Here is a 17,825-nt window from a genome sequence, read left to right as displayed (position 1 = left end):
CAAATAAGAGCAGTTTTAAAAGTAGCATTTTTATAGAGTGAATGCTAGTACTTTTAGAATACTGAAATGAGACAACTGTGTAGCAAACAAAACTGAAATAGAAAAAAAATTAAGGAAGAAATGAAAATGTTATTATAGAATTACATACTACAAAAGATTCTAGGCCCAGATGGTTTTTCTGTTTGAATATTTCAAAGTTTAACGGCTAGATCATTTCATGATATTCTGGAATAGATTAAGATGGAAAGCTGCTTAACTCATGTTACAAAGTAAATATAACCATAATAACAAAAGCTGATAAATATAGGACAAGAAGAAAAACCACAAACCAATCTCACTTATAAAGATGGATGCAAAAATCCTGAATAAAATGATAATGAATAGAATTCATTTGTATATTTAAAAGACTAATCCACCATGAATATAAAAGACTTAATGTTGGTTAACAGAAAGGTTCAGTATTAGCAAACCTATCATTTTAATTTGCTAAATAAGAAAAATCATTTTGCTCTCACTAAGACAGCAAACTATAAAGGTAAATGTATACTGCCAACAAAAACACAGAAGATAACTATGCAAAGAAATTGTCTTAACATAATAAATAGCATCGAATCAAGCAAATAGCAAAATTATACCTATCCCTGCTGAAACAGAGATGAAAACAGAACTTCTTCTTTTTATTACTGTTTAACCTTTTTTTTTTTTTTTTTGCGGTACGCGGGCCTCTCACTGTTGTGGCCTCTCCCGTTGCGGAGCACAGGCTCCGGACACGCAGGCTCAGCGGCCATGGCTCACGGGCCCAGCCGCTCCGTGGCATGTGGGATCTTCCCAGACTGGGGCACGAGCCCGTTGTCCCCTGCATCGGCAGGCGGACTCTCAACCACTGCGCCACCAGGGAAGCCCACTGTTTAACCTTTGTTTGGGAAGTTGTGACTAATGCTGTAAGGCCTAACACAGAAATAAAATCAAAAGAAGAGACACTATTGTTATCGGTAGACATGATTAAATATCTAGAAAATCCCAGGAAATTAATAATTCTTGGAATTAAGGGAAATTGACTATTAAAAAATGAATACCATTCATGATCAAAAATACCTAGGAAAAAGCTAATTATCATAAATGTTCTTTCCAAATTAATTGATAGATCATTCCAACTGTATTTTGGGGAATCACTCCCCCTCCCCAGTTCATTTGGAAAAATAAAGAGACAAAATTGGCAAAGAAAATACTGAAGAAACATCAACAAACCAATCTTATTATATATGAAAATATTATAAATATAAAGCAGGATTTCTTTCCTCCCTTCCTTCCCTCCTTCCTTCCTTCCTTCCTTCCTCCCTCCCTCCCTCCCTCTCTCTCTCTCTTCCTTCCTTCCTTCCTTTCTTTCTTTCTTTCTTCTTTTTTTTGTGGCTGAGCTATGTGGCTTGTGAGATCTTAGCTCCCCGACCAGGGATCGAACCCCGGCCCACGGCCGTGAAAGTGCCGAGTCCTAACCACTAGACCGCCAGGGAAGTCCCTAAAGCAGGATTTCTTACCCTTGGCACTACTGACCTCTTAAACTGGATATTTCTTTGTTGTGCGGGCTGTCCTGTGCACTGCAGGCTGTTAGCAATATTCCTGTCCCCTACTGACTAGAGGCCTCTAGCACCCCCCAACTCGAACAACAAAAAATGCCTCTAGACATTGCTGAATGTTCCTTGGGGGACAAAAATCGCCCTGGTTGAGAATCACTGATTATAAAGTGCCAATCATTAAGACTGGGGCACTAGCATAAGAAGTTAATGGGATGAACCTAGAGATTATCATACTAAGTGAAGTTAGACAGAGAAAGACAAATATATGATATCACTCACATGTGGAATCTAATTTAAAAAAAGATACAAATGAACTTATTTACAAAACAGAAACAGATTTACAGAAATCGCAAACAAACTTATGGTTACCAAAGGGGAAATGTTGGGGGGAGGGATAAATCAGAAGCTTGAGATAAACACACACACACTACTATATATGACAGATAACCAATAAGGACCTACTGTATAGCATAGGGAACTCTACTCAGTATTCTGTGATAACCTATATGAGAAAAGAATCTAAAAAAGAATTAATATATGTATAGGTATAACTGAATCACTTTGCTGTACACCTGAAACTAATATAACATTGTAAATCAACTGTACTCCAATAAAATTAAAATATAATAAAATAAAATAAAAAGAAGTTAATGGGAAACAATACTTTTTAAAGAAGGAGGTACCATATATAAATGGGGATGAAGAAGACTTATTCAATAAACATGGGTCAACATATAAACAATCTGGTGGAGAAACAAATTTGAATATTTCATATGATATCTAAAAGAGACTTCAATTTGACTGAAGAGTTAAATATAATTTTAAAAGTCAAATCATAAAGCTAGGAGAAAGTATGACTGAATGTTAAGTTACTAGACTGGAAGAACTTTCTACAGTCAGAAACAATAGAAATCATAATGGGAAAAATGGACAGATTACAGAATTTTAAAAATACTGTATTTCAAAGAATAACAACTAAAAGGCAGACTGGGAAAATATCTAGCTCAAGAAATATCCAGCTAGATATAAATTATCTAGTTAGATTGGCTATCTAGCTCAAGAAAATATTCTCAAATACATAAAAAAGGTATAACTATGAAGATATTCATTATAACATTATTTAGGAAAGCAAAAAAGCTGGAAACAACATATGCGTCAGGTCATAGGGTAACAGTTAAATAAACTGTCATACCAACTTTAAAGAATATCATGTAGCCATTAGAAATGGTAATTATGAAGACTAATAAAACACAACAATATATCTAGGATATGGTAAGTGAAAAAAGTGAACAATGTGTACCTGTCACACAATTACAACTATATACAATATGTATATGTACAAAACTGGTTGGTTATAAAGCCTGAACAAAAATGTCAATTGAAAAAATATCAGGACATAACAATGTTACATGCAGTATAACTTAAAGCTATATAGAAAATATATAAATAGAGATGAGGAAAAGGCTAGAAGAAAATACACCACATACTAAAAAGACTAAACACCAGATGTGTAATTGAGGTCATAATTTTTTTAAGTATTTAGAGGAAGAATTATGAGAGCATATATACCAGCAGAGAAAAGAAACCAGTGTGAAAGAGATACTGAAGATATAAAATAACAGGAAATAAGCTGGGACGAAGTGAGAGGGTGGCATGGACTTATATATACTACCAAATACTACCCAGATAGCTAGTGGGAAGCAGCCACATAGCACAGGGAGATCAGCTCAGTGCTCTGTGACCACCTAGAGGGGTGGGATAGGGAGGGTGGGAGGGAGGGAGACGCAAGAGGGAGGGAATATGGGGATATATGTGTATGTAGAGCTGATTCACTTTGTTATAAAGCAGAAACTAACACACCACTGTAAAGCAATTACACTCCAATAAAGACGTTAAATAAATAAAATACAGGAAATAAATGATGGAATAAGATAGAGGAACCTACAGAAAGGGAGAAGATTCAGATGGTAGGTTTCAGTCTTAAAAGAAAGAAAAGGCACTACCTTACTCTGGTGCAGAAGGGAAGGAAAAAAGAATAGGTAAAATTTTGATGCGTAGAAGGTGTGGGCCCAGAGGCACGTGCACTATGGTTTTTAGCCATGTGAGACTGTTTATAAGCAGCATGATTATCAAGTATGGGTAAATATGGCCATGCCTCTTCTGTAGAGTGTTTGGTTTACTAAAAGTCAATAAAAAGATTTCTATGAATATTAAAACAGAAGTAAGCATTATACAATATTGAATGGCTGAACAATATGGAAATAAAAAGTGGAATGTACATATTGGGCTTCATCTTAAAAAAGTCCTCATAGAGAAAAATTCTAAGGGGATTCAGGTGCTAAATATTTGTTAAGTACTTTCTGCTGGTATATTAGACATGTGTTTACTCAGTCATTTAATGAAATAACTGTTGTTTTATCCAGAAACATGATAAAGATTTAAGAAGAAATGCTCACCAAAGAAAGGCACACATGGTGGATTAATAGACCTGAGTTTTGCCAAATATTTCTTATAGTGATCTTCACTTAGTTCATGAGCTTCTTCTAAAATTTTCTTTTGGCGACTTGGTATTTGCTACAATAAAAAAAATAATGTTTAGGGAATATAGGTTTACAAAGGGAATCACAGGTTTTGCCAAAAAATGCCAGGCTTAGAGTAAAGCCCAAACACAACAGTATCAGTTTGATTCTAAGAATGATAATACTGCTTCAAAGAGACTATCTTCATAGACCCTAGTACAAACGTAAAGAAAAAGTGTGTGTGTGTGAGAAATCTATCTTATCTTGCCATTCCTCAAACAAGTATGTGAGCATTTAGTTGTACATTATATTACAAATAAGGTGTTGAAATCTTTTTATTCTTCTAACTTAGGCTAGGACCTGTGAATACATTTTAATGAGACTGCCTAATTTACAAAGAGCAACCAATTCAATACAAAATTTAGGTAATTCCATCATTTCAGCTGTTACTGAAAAGATAGATGAGGCATGTAAAAATTAAAGGTCATAATTGTTAACATCCTGATTCCTAGGAACAGGGAATGGAAAAAACACCTTTAGATAAGCAAACCTACCTCAAACGTGTGGTCTAGTCTGTATACAGGTGATGAGTTCATAGCACTGACAACCTCAAGGACACCATTGAAGTTGTTCAGCTCTTGAAAGACTTGCAGAATCTCAATTATTCGACTCACCACAGCTACTCTTTCTTCTAAGTTTTCAGTTTCTACAATACATCTGGGAATCAAAGACAAAAAGTGAATTAAAAAATTTGGAGTTTTCCCAACGAAGATATGATTTAAAGAATTTAGCAAACAAAATGGAATGGAGGGCAGCTATAGTGTAACAGTAGAGAATACGTATTCAGAATGGCAGGTAAATAGTAGGTGAATGGAAGAGAAGGCAATGCCTTTGGTTAGGCATGCTGCTTGTCACTGTTTTCCAGACTGATACAGTCAACCGGTCAGTCATTCTTCCTATTATATTTGGTGCATTCTCTCTCAGTATTGGAGTTCTCTGATCAGTCTATCATCTTGTTGAATGTATGCTGGTCTTTAGGATGTGGGTGTGTTCTAGGGAAATTATTCTCAAATTTAAGAATTCTCTGCCTCTTATTCTTCATCTAATTGTAAGATTTTAGTGATTAATGCTTAATTTCTTTCTTTGACATACAGAAATAATTACCTACATTTCTAAGAACAGCTCTTTAGATAAGCACTATAATGTTAAAAAGTGAATGAAAGTGTTTTACCACCATTCAGAATAAAAAAATTTTAATTACTTAGAAAGAATAAAAAAGTCAATGAAAACAAAAGCTCTTTACATTTAAATACCAAGAATCCTTGGAAAGTACATATATATCCAAGTAAATAGCTAAAAGTAAGCTATGCTCAAAAAAGAATTCCTCAGTGAGCATTTACTCTCTATTTCTAGTATTTGAGAAAAATTTTTATTTACTAATCACTTATCAATAAAGAAAATATTTTAAACTTGGTTTTCAATAACGTGATAGTAAACAACTCAATCTAAGAAAAAATAAAATACACGTATGGAAAATATAAATCAATATTAAACATTAACAAAAATGTAAAGTTGTGGATTACACTATTCTCTGGTGAGGCTGATCTAACACTGAAAAAACAACCACTGCAAAACTATCAAAATAAATTTGCCTTATCAAATTAAACATAACATGTTTATGCATTAAAGCGTCAGATGTCTACAAATCATATACCAGCTAACTAATTATCTAGACATTTTAAAAGGTATGATACAAGTATAATATGTTTACATTTTTTTTTTAAACTCAGTTGATATTAACTAGGTATACACAATGAGATCACCTGTGGAGCTTTTATAAAAACCAGGTAAGTCTGGGATGATTTATCCGGAAGTGACTTCAATTCTAATGCACATCTATGGCTAAAAAACCACTGTGGCAAATGAACAAGAACCTCTTCCACTGAAAAGGCAGAAACTGGAACCCTTGTACAATGTTAATGGTGAGAATGCAAAATGATGTAGCCACTATGGAAAACAGTATGGAGGCTCCTCAAAAACATTAAAAATAGACCTATCATATGATCAGCAATCCTACTTCTAGGTATTTATCCAAAAGTACTGTAATCTCAAAGAGATATTAGCACTCCCATGTTCATTGCAGCACTATTCACAATAGTCAAATGTGGAAACAACCTAAATGTCCATCTACAAATGAAAGGATAAAGAAAATGAGAAATACATGTATCATGGAATATTATTCAGTCAAAAAAGAAGGAAATCTTGCAATATATGACAACATGGATGAACAGTGAGGACATTTTGCTAAGTGAAATAAGCCAGTCATAGATGGACAAATACTGCATGATTCTACATATATGAGGTATCTAAAATAGACTCATAGAAGCAAAGAACAAAATGATGGTTGCCAGGGGCTGGGGGAGGGGGAAATGGGGAGTTGCTAATCAACATGTATAAATGTTCACGTTGATTAGCACTTATTTACACAAGATAAATAAATTCTAGAGATCTGCTGCACATTATGCCTATAGATAATAATACTGTATTTGTACATGAAAAAAATTTTACCACAATTAAAAAAAGCAAAAAGAGAAAGGAAAAAGATCAGGAAATGGCCGCCTTCTCAGTAATCTATTAAAAAATAGGACAGAAATGAAAATGGTCTGTATGTCTTATGAGTTATGTTTCCTCTTTATAGACATAACTTTTAATTATTATGATGGCAAAGCGCTTCTGCAACTGAAGTGTAGTTATTTGACTTGATAAAGAAGAAATCAGGAAGCAACAGTTAGCGGGCAAATTCCAAAGTTTTACTTTTTAGAGGCTACGAAGTAATAACATAAATAGAAGGAAGTCCTAACTTTCAGATGACTTATTTCTCGTTAGGAATTGCTTTCTGGTCTTTATCCACACTCTAGCTCACATTCCAGTCATTCCTTTATGTCACTGGTCTTGTGTTCTGATAATGCCAATATGATCTGTGGCAACTTCATATCACCCTTATAAAATATGGGTCAAGATCATAAAAAATATGGCCAATACATATAACTCTAATATCTGGCTCCAATTATAAAATTGTATTGAGATTCTGGACTTTTGACATGACAGTGTAAGAAGTTCTGTTTACTTACTCCTCAGGGAAACTGGTGAAAATTATACATATAATTACATATATAAAGTTCTGGCAGTCTCTGGAAATGGCCCTAAGAGCAAATGGCAAATAAAGAAACATCTACTCGGACTTCTCTGGTGGTGCAGCGGTTAAGAATCTGCCTGCCAATGCAGGGAAAATGGGTTCGATCCCTGGTCCGGGAAGATCCCACATGCCGCAGAGCAACTAAGCCCATGCACCACAGCTACTGAGCCTGTGCTCTAGAGCCCGTGAGCCACAACTACTGAGCCCACGTGCCACAACTAATGAAGCTTGCGTGCCTAGAGCCCATGTTCCGCAACAAGAGAAGCCACCGCAATGAAGAGTAGCCCCCATTCGCTGCAGCTAGAGAAAGTCTGCGTGCAGCAATGAAGACCCAATGCAGCCAAAAATAAATAAACGAACAAACAAATAAATTAATTAATTTTAAAAAAGACAGAGAAACATCTATTCAGGAAAATGTACAACAATTCAGTAAGAGAGGCAAGAGTTTGTAGTATCTGAACCAAGACTTCCTCTACCCTCATTCCTCAGAGAACCTTGCAGGGTTGGTAGGGTGGGGGGCAGTTAGCCCAGACAGCCAAGAACACAGGGCTCCCTACCCCTCTGACCTCTAAAATGTCAGGCTTCACTGGGGGAAAACACAGGCAACAGTAAACTGCCTGCAAGACAGACCTGATATGTCAGATTTAACAAAAAAAGATTTCAAAGTAGCCATTCTGAATTTGTTCACAGAACTAAAGGAAAGTATATTTAAAAAGTAAAGGGGGGGTATGATTACAATGTGCACCAATAGGGAGTATCCTAAAAGACACAGGAATTATAAAAGAAACCAAACGGAAACTCTGGATTTGAAAAGTACAATAGTTAAAATAAAAATTTTACTAGAGGGACTCAATAGTCCATTTGAACTGACAGAAGAAAAAAATAGTTAAACCTGAAGAGAGAAGTATTGTTTAAAAAATGAAGGCAAAGTAAAGACCTTCCCATATAAACAAAAACTAAGAGAATTTGTTGCTAGCAGACCCACCATATAAGAAATTGTACTGCAAGTTCTTCAAGCTGAAAGCAAGTGACCCCAGATGGTAATATGAATCCACACAAAGAGCACTGGTAAAGGTAATTATATGATTATAAAAAACATTATAAATGCCTATTTTTTTCCTTATTGCTTTTCTTAACTGATTTAAAAAGCAATTGTATAAAATAATGTGTATGTAATGTATTGTTGGGCCTATAACATAGAGAAATGTAATGTATGTGAAATACATTGCCAATAACTACACAAAGAGTGGGTGAGAGCAAAGCTGTAACAGGCTAAGAAAATAATGGCAAATGGTAGTAAAGCAATAATTATAACAGCGTATTGTTAGATCTACATCGTTAATTATATGTAATATATATTATAATACCACAAAAGGGAGGGAGTGAATAGAGCCACAGAGGAGTAACATTTCTACATATCACTAGAATTCTGGTATAAATCTGAAGCTAATTCTGTGATGATGTATGTGGCAAACCTAAAAATAATCATTAATAAAGTAACTTAAAATGCTGCATTAGAAAATTATTCACTCAGTGCAAAAAAAAGGAGGAACAGAGGAACAACAAAAAAGACATGAGACAAATAGAATTGCAGTGAAATTTATAACATAACTGCTATGAAATGTAAGAAGATCAGTAATACTTACTTCTCAAACCACAGAGTGAGATTAGTGGTATGCCGGATCATTTTCAGAAGATTAGGAGAATTAATTTCTTTGTCTTCCTTTGTCCACACACTTCCAACTAATTCTGATGGCTGTACAGCTCTAAAATCATCAAGACATAATTCTATGTGATACTTTTCCCTCTAGTATACTGTTTTATTAAGTAAATGAGGTAAAAGGTTTATGAAAACAAGAACAAAAACATTATAATTTTGCATTGTTTTCTATAGATTTAAAAAAACTTTGTATGCATGTACCTGTGTACTTTTTTTTTTACTGCTTTATAGTACCATTTTGCTTTGGGCAAGGTTGGGATTTCTTCATAGTATCTTTCCCAGCACTTATAAATATTATCTAACAAATTAGGGTGAGAAAGTAGTTTGGGATAATTCTTTTAAATAAATGATAATGTTATAATAATCAGTCCAATGAGGGTATAGTAATCACTGCATTCATAAATCTTTTTTTTTTTTCCCCTCCTAAAGGAGGGGGAAAAAAACCCTCCTGGGAAGGGTACTGGGAAAGAAATAAAATACATTCTAACACTGATTTTGGAAACAGTGATGGTTTTTGGTGGGAGATCTATAAATTTAGTTCCTTTTTTCATTTAGTTTTTACAAAATTAAATAGTTTGAAATCTAAATAGTTCAAATTTAAAACTAGAAACAGACATTTTTTTGAGATAGTAATTATATCAATGTAGGAAAACTATAAAAGGCTAAATGGCAATGACTTAAGTTCTCAATGACAATGGCAGTAGCTAACTCATTGAGCCCTTACTCTGTGCTGGGCAATGTGCTACATGCTGTAAATATATGGACTATTTTAAACCTTGCACAACAGCTCCAGGAGTAGGTACCATCATTAGCCCCATTTTACTCTTGAGGAAACTAAGCAGCAGAGGGATAAAAGTTACACCAGAAGGTTAAAGTTGCCCAAGGATACCAAGCCAACAATTGGTAAAGCCAGGATCTGAACTTAACTTTACCAACTAGGGGTGACTGCAGAAAGAGAGACGCTGTAAATCCAGATAGAGAAAAGAGGATGAGGGAGTGAAAGAGGAGCCTTCCATACATCAGGCCTTATTACAAAACTTCATGTACTATCTCATTTATGTCTTATAACAATCCTACATGGCAGGGATCAGCATTTCATTTTAAAAGTTAACTCATTTGAAAGGATTTTTCAGCTTGAACATCAAATTACATACCGATATAGATCTGATTCAAGTAAAGTGAGTTGTCGAGCAATTTCTATTGGGTGTAAGGTGAGCAGGTCAAAAGTCTCTATGTGCCCAGGTCTGCTTATATGCCACTCAACTGTAGGGGGTGAACTCTGAAATGTAATATTATGACCTGGTCCATTGTCTCTTGCAATTTTTTTCCTTTGGATTATTTTAGTGATGGATTCAACCCACTTTTTCATCGCTTTACCTGAAATAACATTACATTAAAAATAACGTTTAAACATTTTAGTCAATATTTTATTTTTAAAAAAATAGTTTAAAATCGTATAAGTGATACCTGAATATATCTTTGCTATAAAAAGTTCAAATGATCAAAATTAAAAAATGAAGTTCCCTTTTTACCGTTTCCCTATTCCTTATCCCAATCTCAGTTTTCTTCAAGTGGATAACCACTGTTAATAGTTTGGTATATATTCTTTCATATCCTTTTTAAATAAGAGAAAGTAATTTATTTGTAGAAACTTTTCACCTCTATTGTTCTAAACTTCAGTTCAAAATATTATTTTATAATCCTCTCCAAAAAAGATATATCTTACACAAATAAGATTTATAATGATAGAACATACAACATTAGCTGTTAATCTAACAAACTTTGCATTTTATAAACCAAACAGTGCAGAGGACTCCTTCATTTTGTGTGAGCTTTCGATGTGGCTTCGTTCTGTACTATGCATGAAAGTACTATTATTTAACACTTTATATTTTGATTCTCATTTAAAGTGTATGATGGAAATAGAAACAAGTTTGTCTAGGACATCCTTAGACCTATACAATCAAAGTATCTTTAAAACTAGAAGGGGAATTGGAGATCATCAAGCCTAGCTCCTCATGTTACTGAAAAGGAAACTGAAGTCTAAAGAATCAAAATGATTTTGCCAGAGTCATTTATCTAGTGAGTGGCAGTGTTTGGAAGAGAACTCTTGTTTCTCGGCTCTCAGGTTCAGTATGCTCTGCTGCCTCTCTGATATGTTATGCGCTATTCACCTAACTGTGTCCCAGTCAACCTCCATCGTGGTGTTATAATGGCACAACAGTTCCTAATTGTCCTTTGGTACACATATTTTCAGATGTGTTAAGACAGCATAAATTGAGACCTTTTTCTATCCAATTCCAAAATATCAGTAAGTTGATTTACTAAATGAAAATTCATTGGATCAACAGGATGATTATTAAACAATTTGTAGGTCAAAACTGGCAAAAAATTTTAACTTTTCCAATTGGTTATGCTGGCATTATTACAAATACCTCTTAACTACACTGAGCAGTAGTGATGTCAGTTGATAGTTACCATATTGGTACTTTTATTACACATAAAACTAAGGCACTTAAAAAAAAATACCTCTTACTGTTCCAATAAATTCCTCCATTCGCTGCAAAAGATCTGCATCTCTTTCAAAATCGTAGAAGTGGTGCTCTACCCAGTGCCGACATACATTTAATACTCTATGGCATTAACACAGAAGAAGAATCAAATTACATGGGAACTCGGACATAAACATTTATCACAATGAGTGGTATAAATGAAAACAGAGTAACTCTTACCAAATTAAATACAGCTGACCCTTGAATAACAGGGTTTGAACTGCACGGCTCCACTTATACTTGGATTTTTTTTTTTCCCACTAAATCTATACCACAGTACTATACCCTAGGCAGGTGGTTCAATCTGTGGATACAGAACCACAGATTCAGAGGGCTGACTGTGGATTTTCTACTGTGCCAAGGGTCAGTGTCCTTAACCCCCACATTGTTCAAGGGTCAACTTTAATCTTATAAGTGGCCTACCACTTTCAAAATTCTATGTTAATTAAGACTTATACAGTAATTTCTGATAACTCCTCTTTACTTCATTCATTTTACATGTTACTTCCTCCTTGCTTGGGAAACATCCTTATTTAACTCTGAAACAAAAATTCAACGAAAGCTTATTTACTTCAGTTACTTATTTAATGCTTACCGCAGTTGTACAGGCTGTATATATTCTTTTCTAAACCTTTTTAGTTCTGCACTCAAGGGCTGATCTCCATTCTCTATAGCTATGCGATCAGCTTCTGTTGGCTCAGGCTCTGGAATTTCAAACCTAACATAAAACAGAACAAACTAATGAAAAGATCAATGATATCAAATTATGCAAACAGAAAACTACAAATCTTTTCACTAGTCAGCACAATCGAGAGCACTGGAAAAAATACTAAGGATATACACATCAGTGAAAACAAGTGAGGATTCTATAATGTAAAGACTAATGATTTAATTTTTTAAGAGGAAATTAATACTTGCCAATATAAATAAAACCAACTAGAAACATAATAAAGAACACATGCAAAGTCTAAAAATAAGTGTGATTATAAAGTTAAGGGAATGATATTCATTTTTGGCTTGTGTAATTACTCTAAATCAGCCAACATAAAACTTTTTAAGGGTAAGTTCTGAAAAGCTGACTGCTCTTTGGGTACATGAAACACTTTTCTTGATTACAGTACTTGTTCACTCTATTTTCCTCAACATGTGGTGTATTTGAAAAATTCTGTTTAGAACATTTAAATCATTAAAATTTGAATTTCCAGAGCCTAAATTCTACATTTTTATAGTCTTTAACTTGATTAATTCTGTAAATTTGAAATTTCACATACTGAGTTTCCATGTAAAAAAGTCTGCCTATTTTTGTATTTAAATAATCAAAGCTAACATATTATAAAATAAATGGTCATCCAAGAGATTTTCTTCTTAAGGTATTCATGAACGACAACTTAAAGCTCATTCAATATATTTCCATATCTTAGCTCAATCTCATTAAAAAAAAGAACAAAGAATTTAAACATTTTAAATTGACAGACCTTTCTATTATAAGACTCAGTAGTTCTTGAGGTTTACAAAAGGATCTATATGTTGTAAGAAATGTCCGAACAAAATTGGGATCTATGAAGAAAAAGGAAAAATATCTTATTAAAATCTTTTATTCAGAATGATTAAAACTATTATTTACATTTTCAAAAGAGATTAAATAGTCAATTTTAAAAGTCCCAAAATGTTTTGACCACACAGAATGCTTTGGACTTTGAAATCAACTGCTAACTTTAGTTTCTTCCTAAATTAGTGGCAAAATCATTGATACTAAAATTTTACATCAACTTATTTCTTGACCTCTGCACACTCTGACTAGCTGATATTAAACTCATTATTGGCCACAGGAATACAAAGGGAAGAAAGGCAGAGCATAAAAGCAAGCTTCCATGTGCTATGTGGATCTCAGAACATCACCAGTTGGTTTATCTCCCTTGTAAACAGAAAGGCCACAGCAATAACCCATTACTTTTCCTGCTCTTCAGACTAGTTTATCTGGATTAGTTATCTGGATTTCTTTAAATCATGTTAATAGAGCATAGGACTGGAAATTGGATCTCATAATGTTGTAGATTAAGTTAAATAGTTTCTAAATGGTTTTATGTGCTAAAAGTCTTAATTAAAACTGCTAAAAGATGCTTATAAATACCTATGTTATTAAAACTATTAAATGTGTAAGAATATGTTGATTTGGCTCTATTCACAACTTTTAATTACTTTCATTGCAAGTAGACGCAATGAGAGTTCAATCATAAGAGCGGGAGTCTTCAACTCCTTCCATGAAAGGATTTGCTTTTCATTCATACTTCATGAAGTAAAGCAGGAAGCTGACTGAGTGTGATCACCTCTCCAGGCCTGCCTACTTGAGTCTCTCCTTGACAGTATTCTCCCAGAGTTGTGGAGAAAGGCTGCTGTCATCAGCACAAGAGACCTGGGCTATCATCTGCATAAAGGGAGTTGGGGGTGGCGGGAGACATCTTCCCATAATGGGGAATAAAAAAAACACTCACCACTCACTGTAACTCAAATTTCATCAAGGTCCACATTTAGTTGTAAGAGTCTTTAAAAAGGACGAGGGGAGAATTCATTAACTTGAGTGTTTTTATTGGGAGTATCCTTTTCCTGCTTCACATCACTAAGGAATGGTAAGCTATAATTTAATGATAAATTTATTGAGAGTAGCAACTCCCTTTATTTTTGTTAGGCTACACACTATGGATTCTTTATAAGAAATACAATGTCTGTTATTAGCATAGGATTTAGCAAGAATCAAATTCATTTGCATGGAAAATCTCTATTTAGTCTGATTCTGTCTAAGAATCACCCTAAATTGAGCCTTAAAATAAAATAACTATGTTAACTTCCCCCCCGCCCGCCAAAATCAAATTCATGGATTTATCATAAAATAGAAATCTCTTTCCAATCTATTGGTATATGTGGTCATCAAGATAATGAATTGATTTAAATATCAGACAACCTTGAATTTAAGATTATAATAAATTTTTAAGTTAAAGAAAAATTTACATAATAAAAATATATTGGTTTTAAATGGCCCTCTTCTCCTTTAGCTTCATACCTTCTGAGGCTAGAGTGGGTTACTGATAAAAGTGATTTAAATAGATACAATCCTTTAGTAATTTCCTCTTTGTTGGTATTTTATTGTTTGTCTTCAGTTACAGAGTTCCTCAAACGTTAAAGACTAATGTCTCAACCAGAAGAAAAGATTTTAAAACAGAAGGCTGTACAAGATTTTAAAACAGAGATTTATATCGGTTTCATCACAATCCTCCCTTTCAAGAATCTTCTTCCTGTTCTGCAAATCTATATGTAAAGGTGAGGCTACTCAAACATCATGTACTTAGGAAGCAAAAGCAGTGGCCACTGTAGAGATGCTGAGCTGTCACTGTTGGAGAGGCCAGACCCTTAGTACAGAATGCTCCAAATATCCCTGAGCTGTGTTCCAAAATTAAGGGTAACCTCTCCCTTTTTTAAAAGAAAAGTTTATTTTAGTCTAAAAGTCTAAAATCAATATCCAGATCCATTTCTTCTCAAATGCCACCTAAGTCAGGCTAAAAAGTTGTGGGATATCAAAGATACTTTTAAGTTGAAAAACAATAAAAGCAAGTTCTAAGTGAATTAAAGTATGTTTTAAGAAAACTGGCTATTTTTAAAGGCAAACTATTTTAAAACAGCCTTTTCATCTTATACCAAAACTTCTGGCCATTTCAGTGCTTTACTAACTGATGACAATGCTGGGAAAGTCATGATGTGCCTCAGTGCCACATCAGTCAAAAGGGATCACATCAATTCCTGATGTCTGTTACGTAATGAATTCAAAGAGCATTCACATAATTCATTCCATATGATTTCTGTGAAGTGAGCAGGGCGGCTGCTGTTTTTCCCTTTCTACATATGACAGAAGTAACTAAGAGTTATCTAAAGTCACACAATAGAGTGAAAGAGATGGAACCAGAATCTAGATCGTGTGATTTCTGATTTACTGCTTTTTTCTGCCATATCACCTGACCTCCCTGGATTAAAGGATCTGTTAAGGTTTCCAAAGCTGTGAGAGCTAAATATAAAGAATGAATCCATGAGTTACATAATCACTGTAGAAATTCACATGAATGATTAATTCAGAATGAAGCTGTAAACTGCTAATCTTGGTTAAAGGCACTAAAGTCATTGAGAAATTAGCAGTCTAATTGTGATTCTGTAATTCTTGTTAAGCCTTCTTCCAGATTTTAGGAAGTAGCAGCTGTACCTTCCTGTACACTATTCAGAAGAGGAGTTTCTGAAGCTGGCGGTGCAATAAACACTCCCACAATCATCACTGTTGTATTAACTTCTAAAGTGACTCAAGTTTAAGTTGTTTTTAGCTTGATTAGAAATTAGAGCAGTCTTGCCAACAGAAAAAACCAGAAGCTAAAAATAAACCAAGAAAAAGTGGCAAGAGTTTAAGTACTTTCAAAAAACATCTTAAAGGCTGCATATATTCCCAGGCTTGTATTAATTTAGGCTCTGTTTCTAGTTTCTAAAGCAGTGGGAAATTGCTAATGAATGAAAAACTTACATTAAGAGAGGACATAACATCTATATTTGAAATTTTGCACAAAATTCCATATTCCAGAAGCTATTTTTATTTCTATTGATTTCTCCATTTCAGTGATAGTGACACATATGTCACACTAATCACTGGAAACCTTTATCTTATTGATGATACAAAGGACTAAAATACTTAGATATTTTAAAAGTATCCGTCAATAAGGACAGGTTATATAATTTTATAGGAAAACAAAGTACCTACTTACATTTATCAGACAATGATAATAGCTAAGTTTTACACTGCCTCTGTTATCCACCTGTATTATAAAGTGATGTTTCAGAGACAGATGGAAGGCAAATGCGTTAAAAATATAAAAGCCAGGCTGATTTGGTTTTAAAACATAAGCACAAATATTTGTGGAGAAACTGAAAATCAACTATTTCGATATTCTCCTCTTTCTGTTTATTGCTAGTGGATGTAATTCCACAAACCTCTTTCTCAAACACAACCCCTAATGGATTTCAATACGAGCAATGGCAAAAACATCCTCTGTGGTTTTTCTTCTTCACCATTTTAGGTAACACTCTTTTCTACCCTCAAAGCCCTGGACTCAGATGTCCACCATGTTCACTAGCTGCTCCGCCTCCGTCTACCCAACCTCTCTGTGTGTACAAGTACCTGCCAACTCTACCATCAAGTCCCCGGTCTCGGCCCAGGCTATTTCAAATATGAGCCGTGTTTTCTATTTTCTGCTGGCCTTCTAGCTGCCTGTCTCCCTCATTCTAAAGCTATTTTCTTTGATAATATTTTATTGTACAATTCTTCAAAATCTTAGGAAATCAGAGTATATTTACATTAATGTTCAGAATACAGCATACTAGATTCCAGGTGATAAATTTAATCCTTTTTTAACACATTTTTATTGGCAAGGTCAATAAATTTATGAAATATTTGTTACATAGAGTTATTTATGTAAATACCCCTCCCCCAACCACCATAGTGAAACACCGTTAATCAGGATGTCTGTTCATGTGATAATTCTCCCTTTAATACAGCCATTTAAAACGCTACAAGAAACAATAAGCTCCTCAACAAGGATTTATAAACAATCACTCTTGAATTCCTTAAAAAAGGAAACAGACGCTATGCTGACGCACACACACTTAAAAAAAAAAATCAGAGAGTTTAAAAATAGAACAGCACTGCCCTATAGATCAAAAATTCGTTCAAAAGATTTTTTTAAAAGTTAAAACACCAGAACTGAGCTTATACAGGACACAAACTCCAAAGAAATCTAACGCAGTTTTTTGCAAATTTTCTATATGAGGGCATAAAATAGCAGTAAATACTTTAAAGAAAAATATCAACTGGCTTAAATTTTTTCAATACCATTTTCTTTAAAAGAGAAATTCACCATGCATGGGAAACACCTTTTCCCCACAATTCAGTATGAAAAGCTTTTATTTCCATATAATGTCAGTTCTGAAAGACTCCTACCACAAAGTCATCTCATTTCTCTAAGAGAGACTATCAAAACCAGACATACCATATTTCTTCACCCATGTTGTTTTAAAGTCTCAATAATTAATTTGTACTAAATTATTTCCTATAACTCTGTAACAGAAGTGAAATTCCTACTTTCATCTTCTGCTTTTTATGTATATTGCTTTGTGCTTTCTTACTGTAGGTAAAAGTCTCTTCACATCCTTACCAGATGCAGAATGATCCACTTGACT

The 17,825-nt window shown here is 34.1% G+C and overlaps 1 protein-coding gene across 3 annotated transcripts in view; it reads right to left on the bottom strand.

Moving 5' to 3' along the window:
- Nucleotides 1–17,825, bottom strand: part of SOS1 (SOS Ras/Rac guanine nucleotide exchange factor 1) — a 153,604-nt gene that overhangs the window by 19,592 nt on the left and 116,187 nt on the right. For all 3 annotated transcript variants that reach the window (XM_079940715.1, XM_079940716.1, XM_079940717.1), the window contains 7 exons: nt 13,037–13,118; nt 12,157–12,279; nt 11,539–11,642; nt 10,164–10,386; nt 8,936–9,055; nt 4,648–4,810; nt 4,031–4,148 (listed from right to left, as the gene is read on the bottom strand). In XM_079940715.1, the coding sequence (XP_079796841.1) occupies nt 4,031–4,148; nt 4,648–4,810; nt 8,936–9,055; nt 10,164–10,386; nt 11,539–11,642; nt 12,157–12,279; nt 13,037–13,118 (933 nt within the window). The remainder of the gene's footprint in view (nt 1–4,030; nt 4,149–4,647; nt 4,811–8,935; nt 9,056–10,163; nt 10,387–11,538; nt 11,643–12,156; nt 12,280–13,036; nt 13,119–17,825) is intronic.

The sequence above is a fragment of the Stenella coeruleoalba genome (assembly GCF_951394435.1).
Source record: "Stenella coeruleoalba genome assembly, chromosome: 13".
Classification (NCBI taxonomy): Eukaryota; Metazoa; Chordata; class Mammalia; order Artiodactyla; family Delphinidae; genus Stenella; species Stenella coeruleoalba.
The sequence above is the reverse complement of the archived record's forward strand: the minus strand, read 5'-3'. Positions and strand labels throughout refer to the sequence as shown.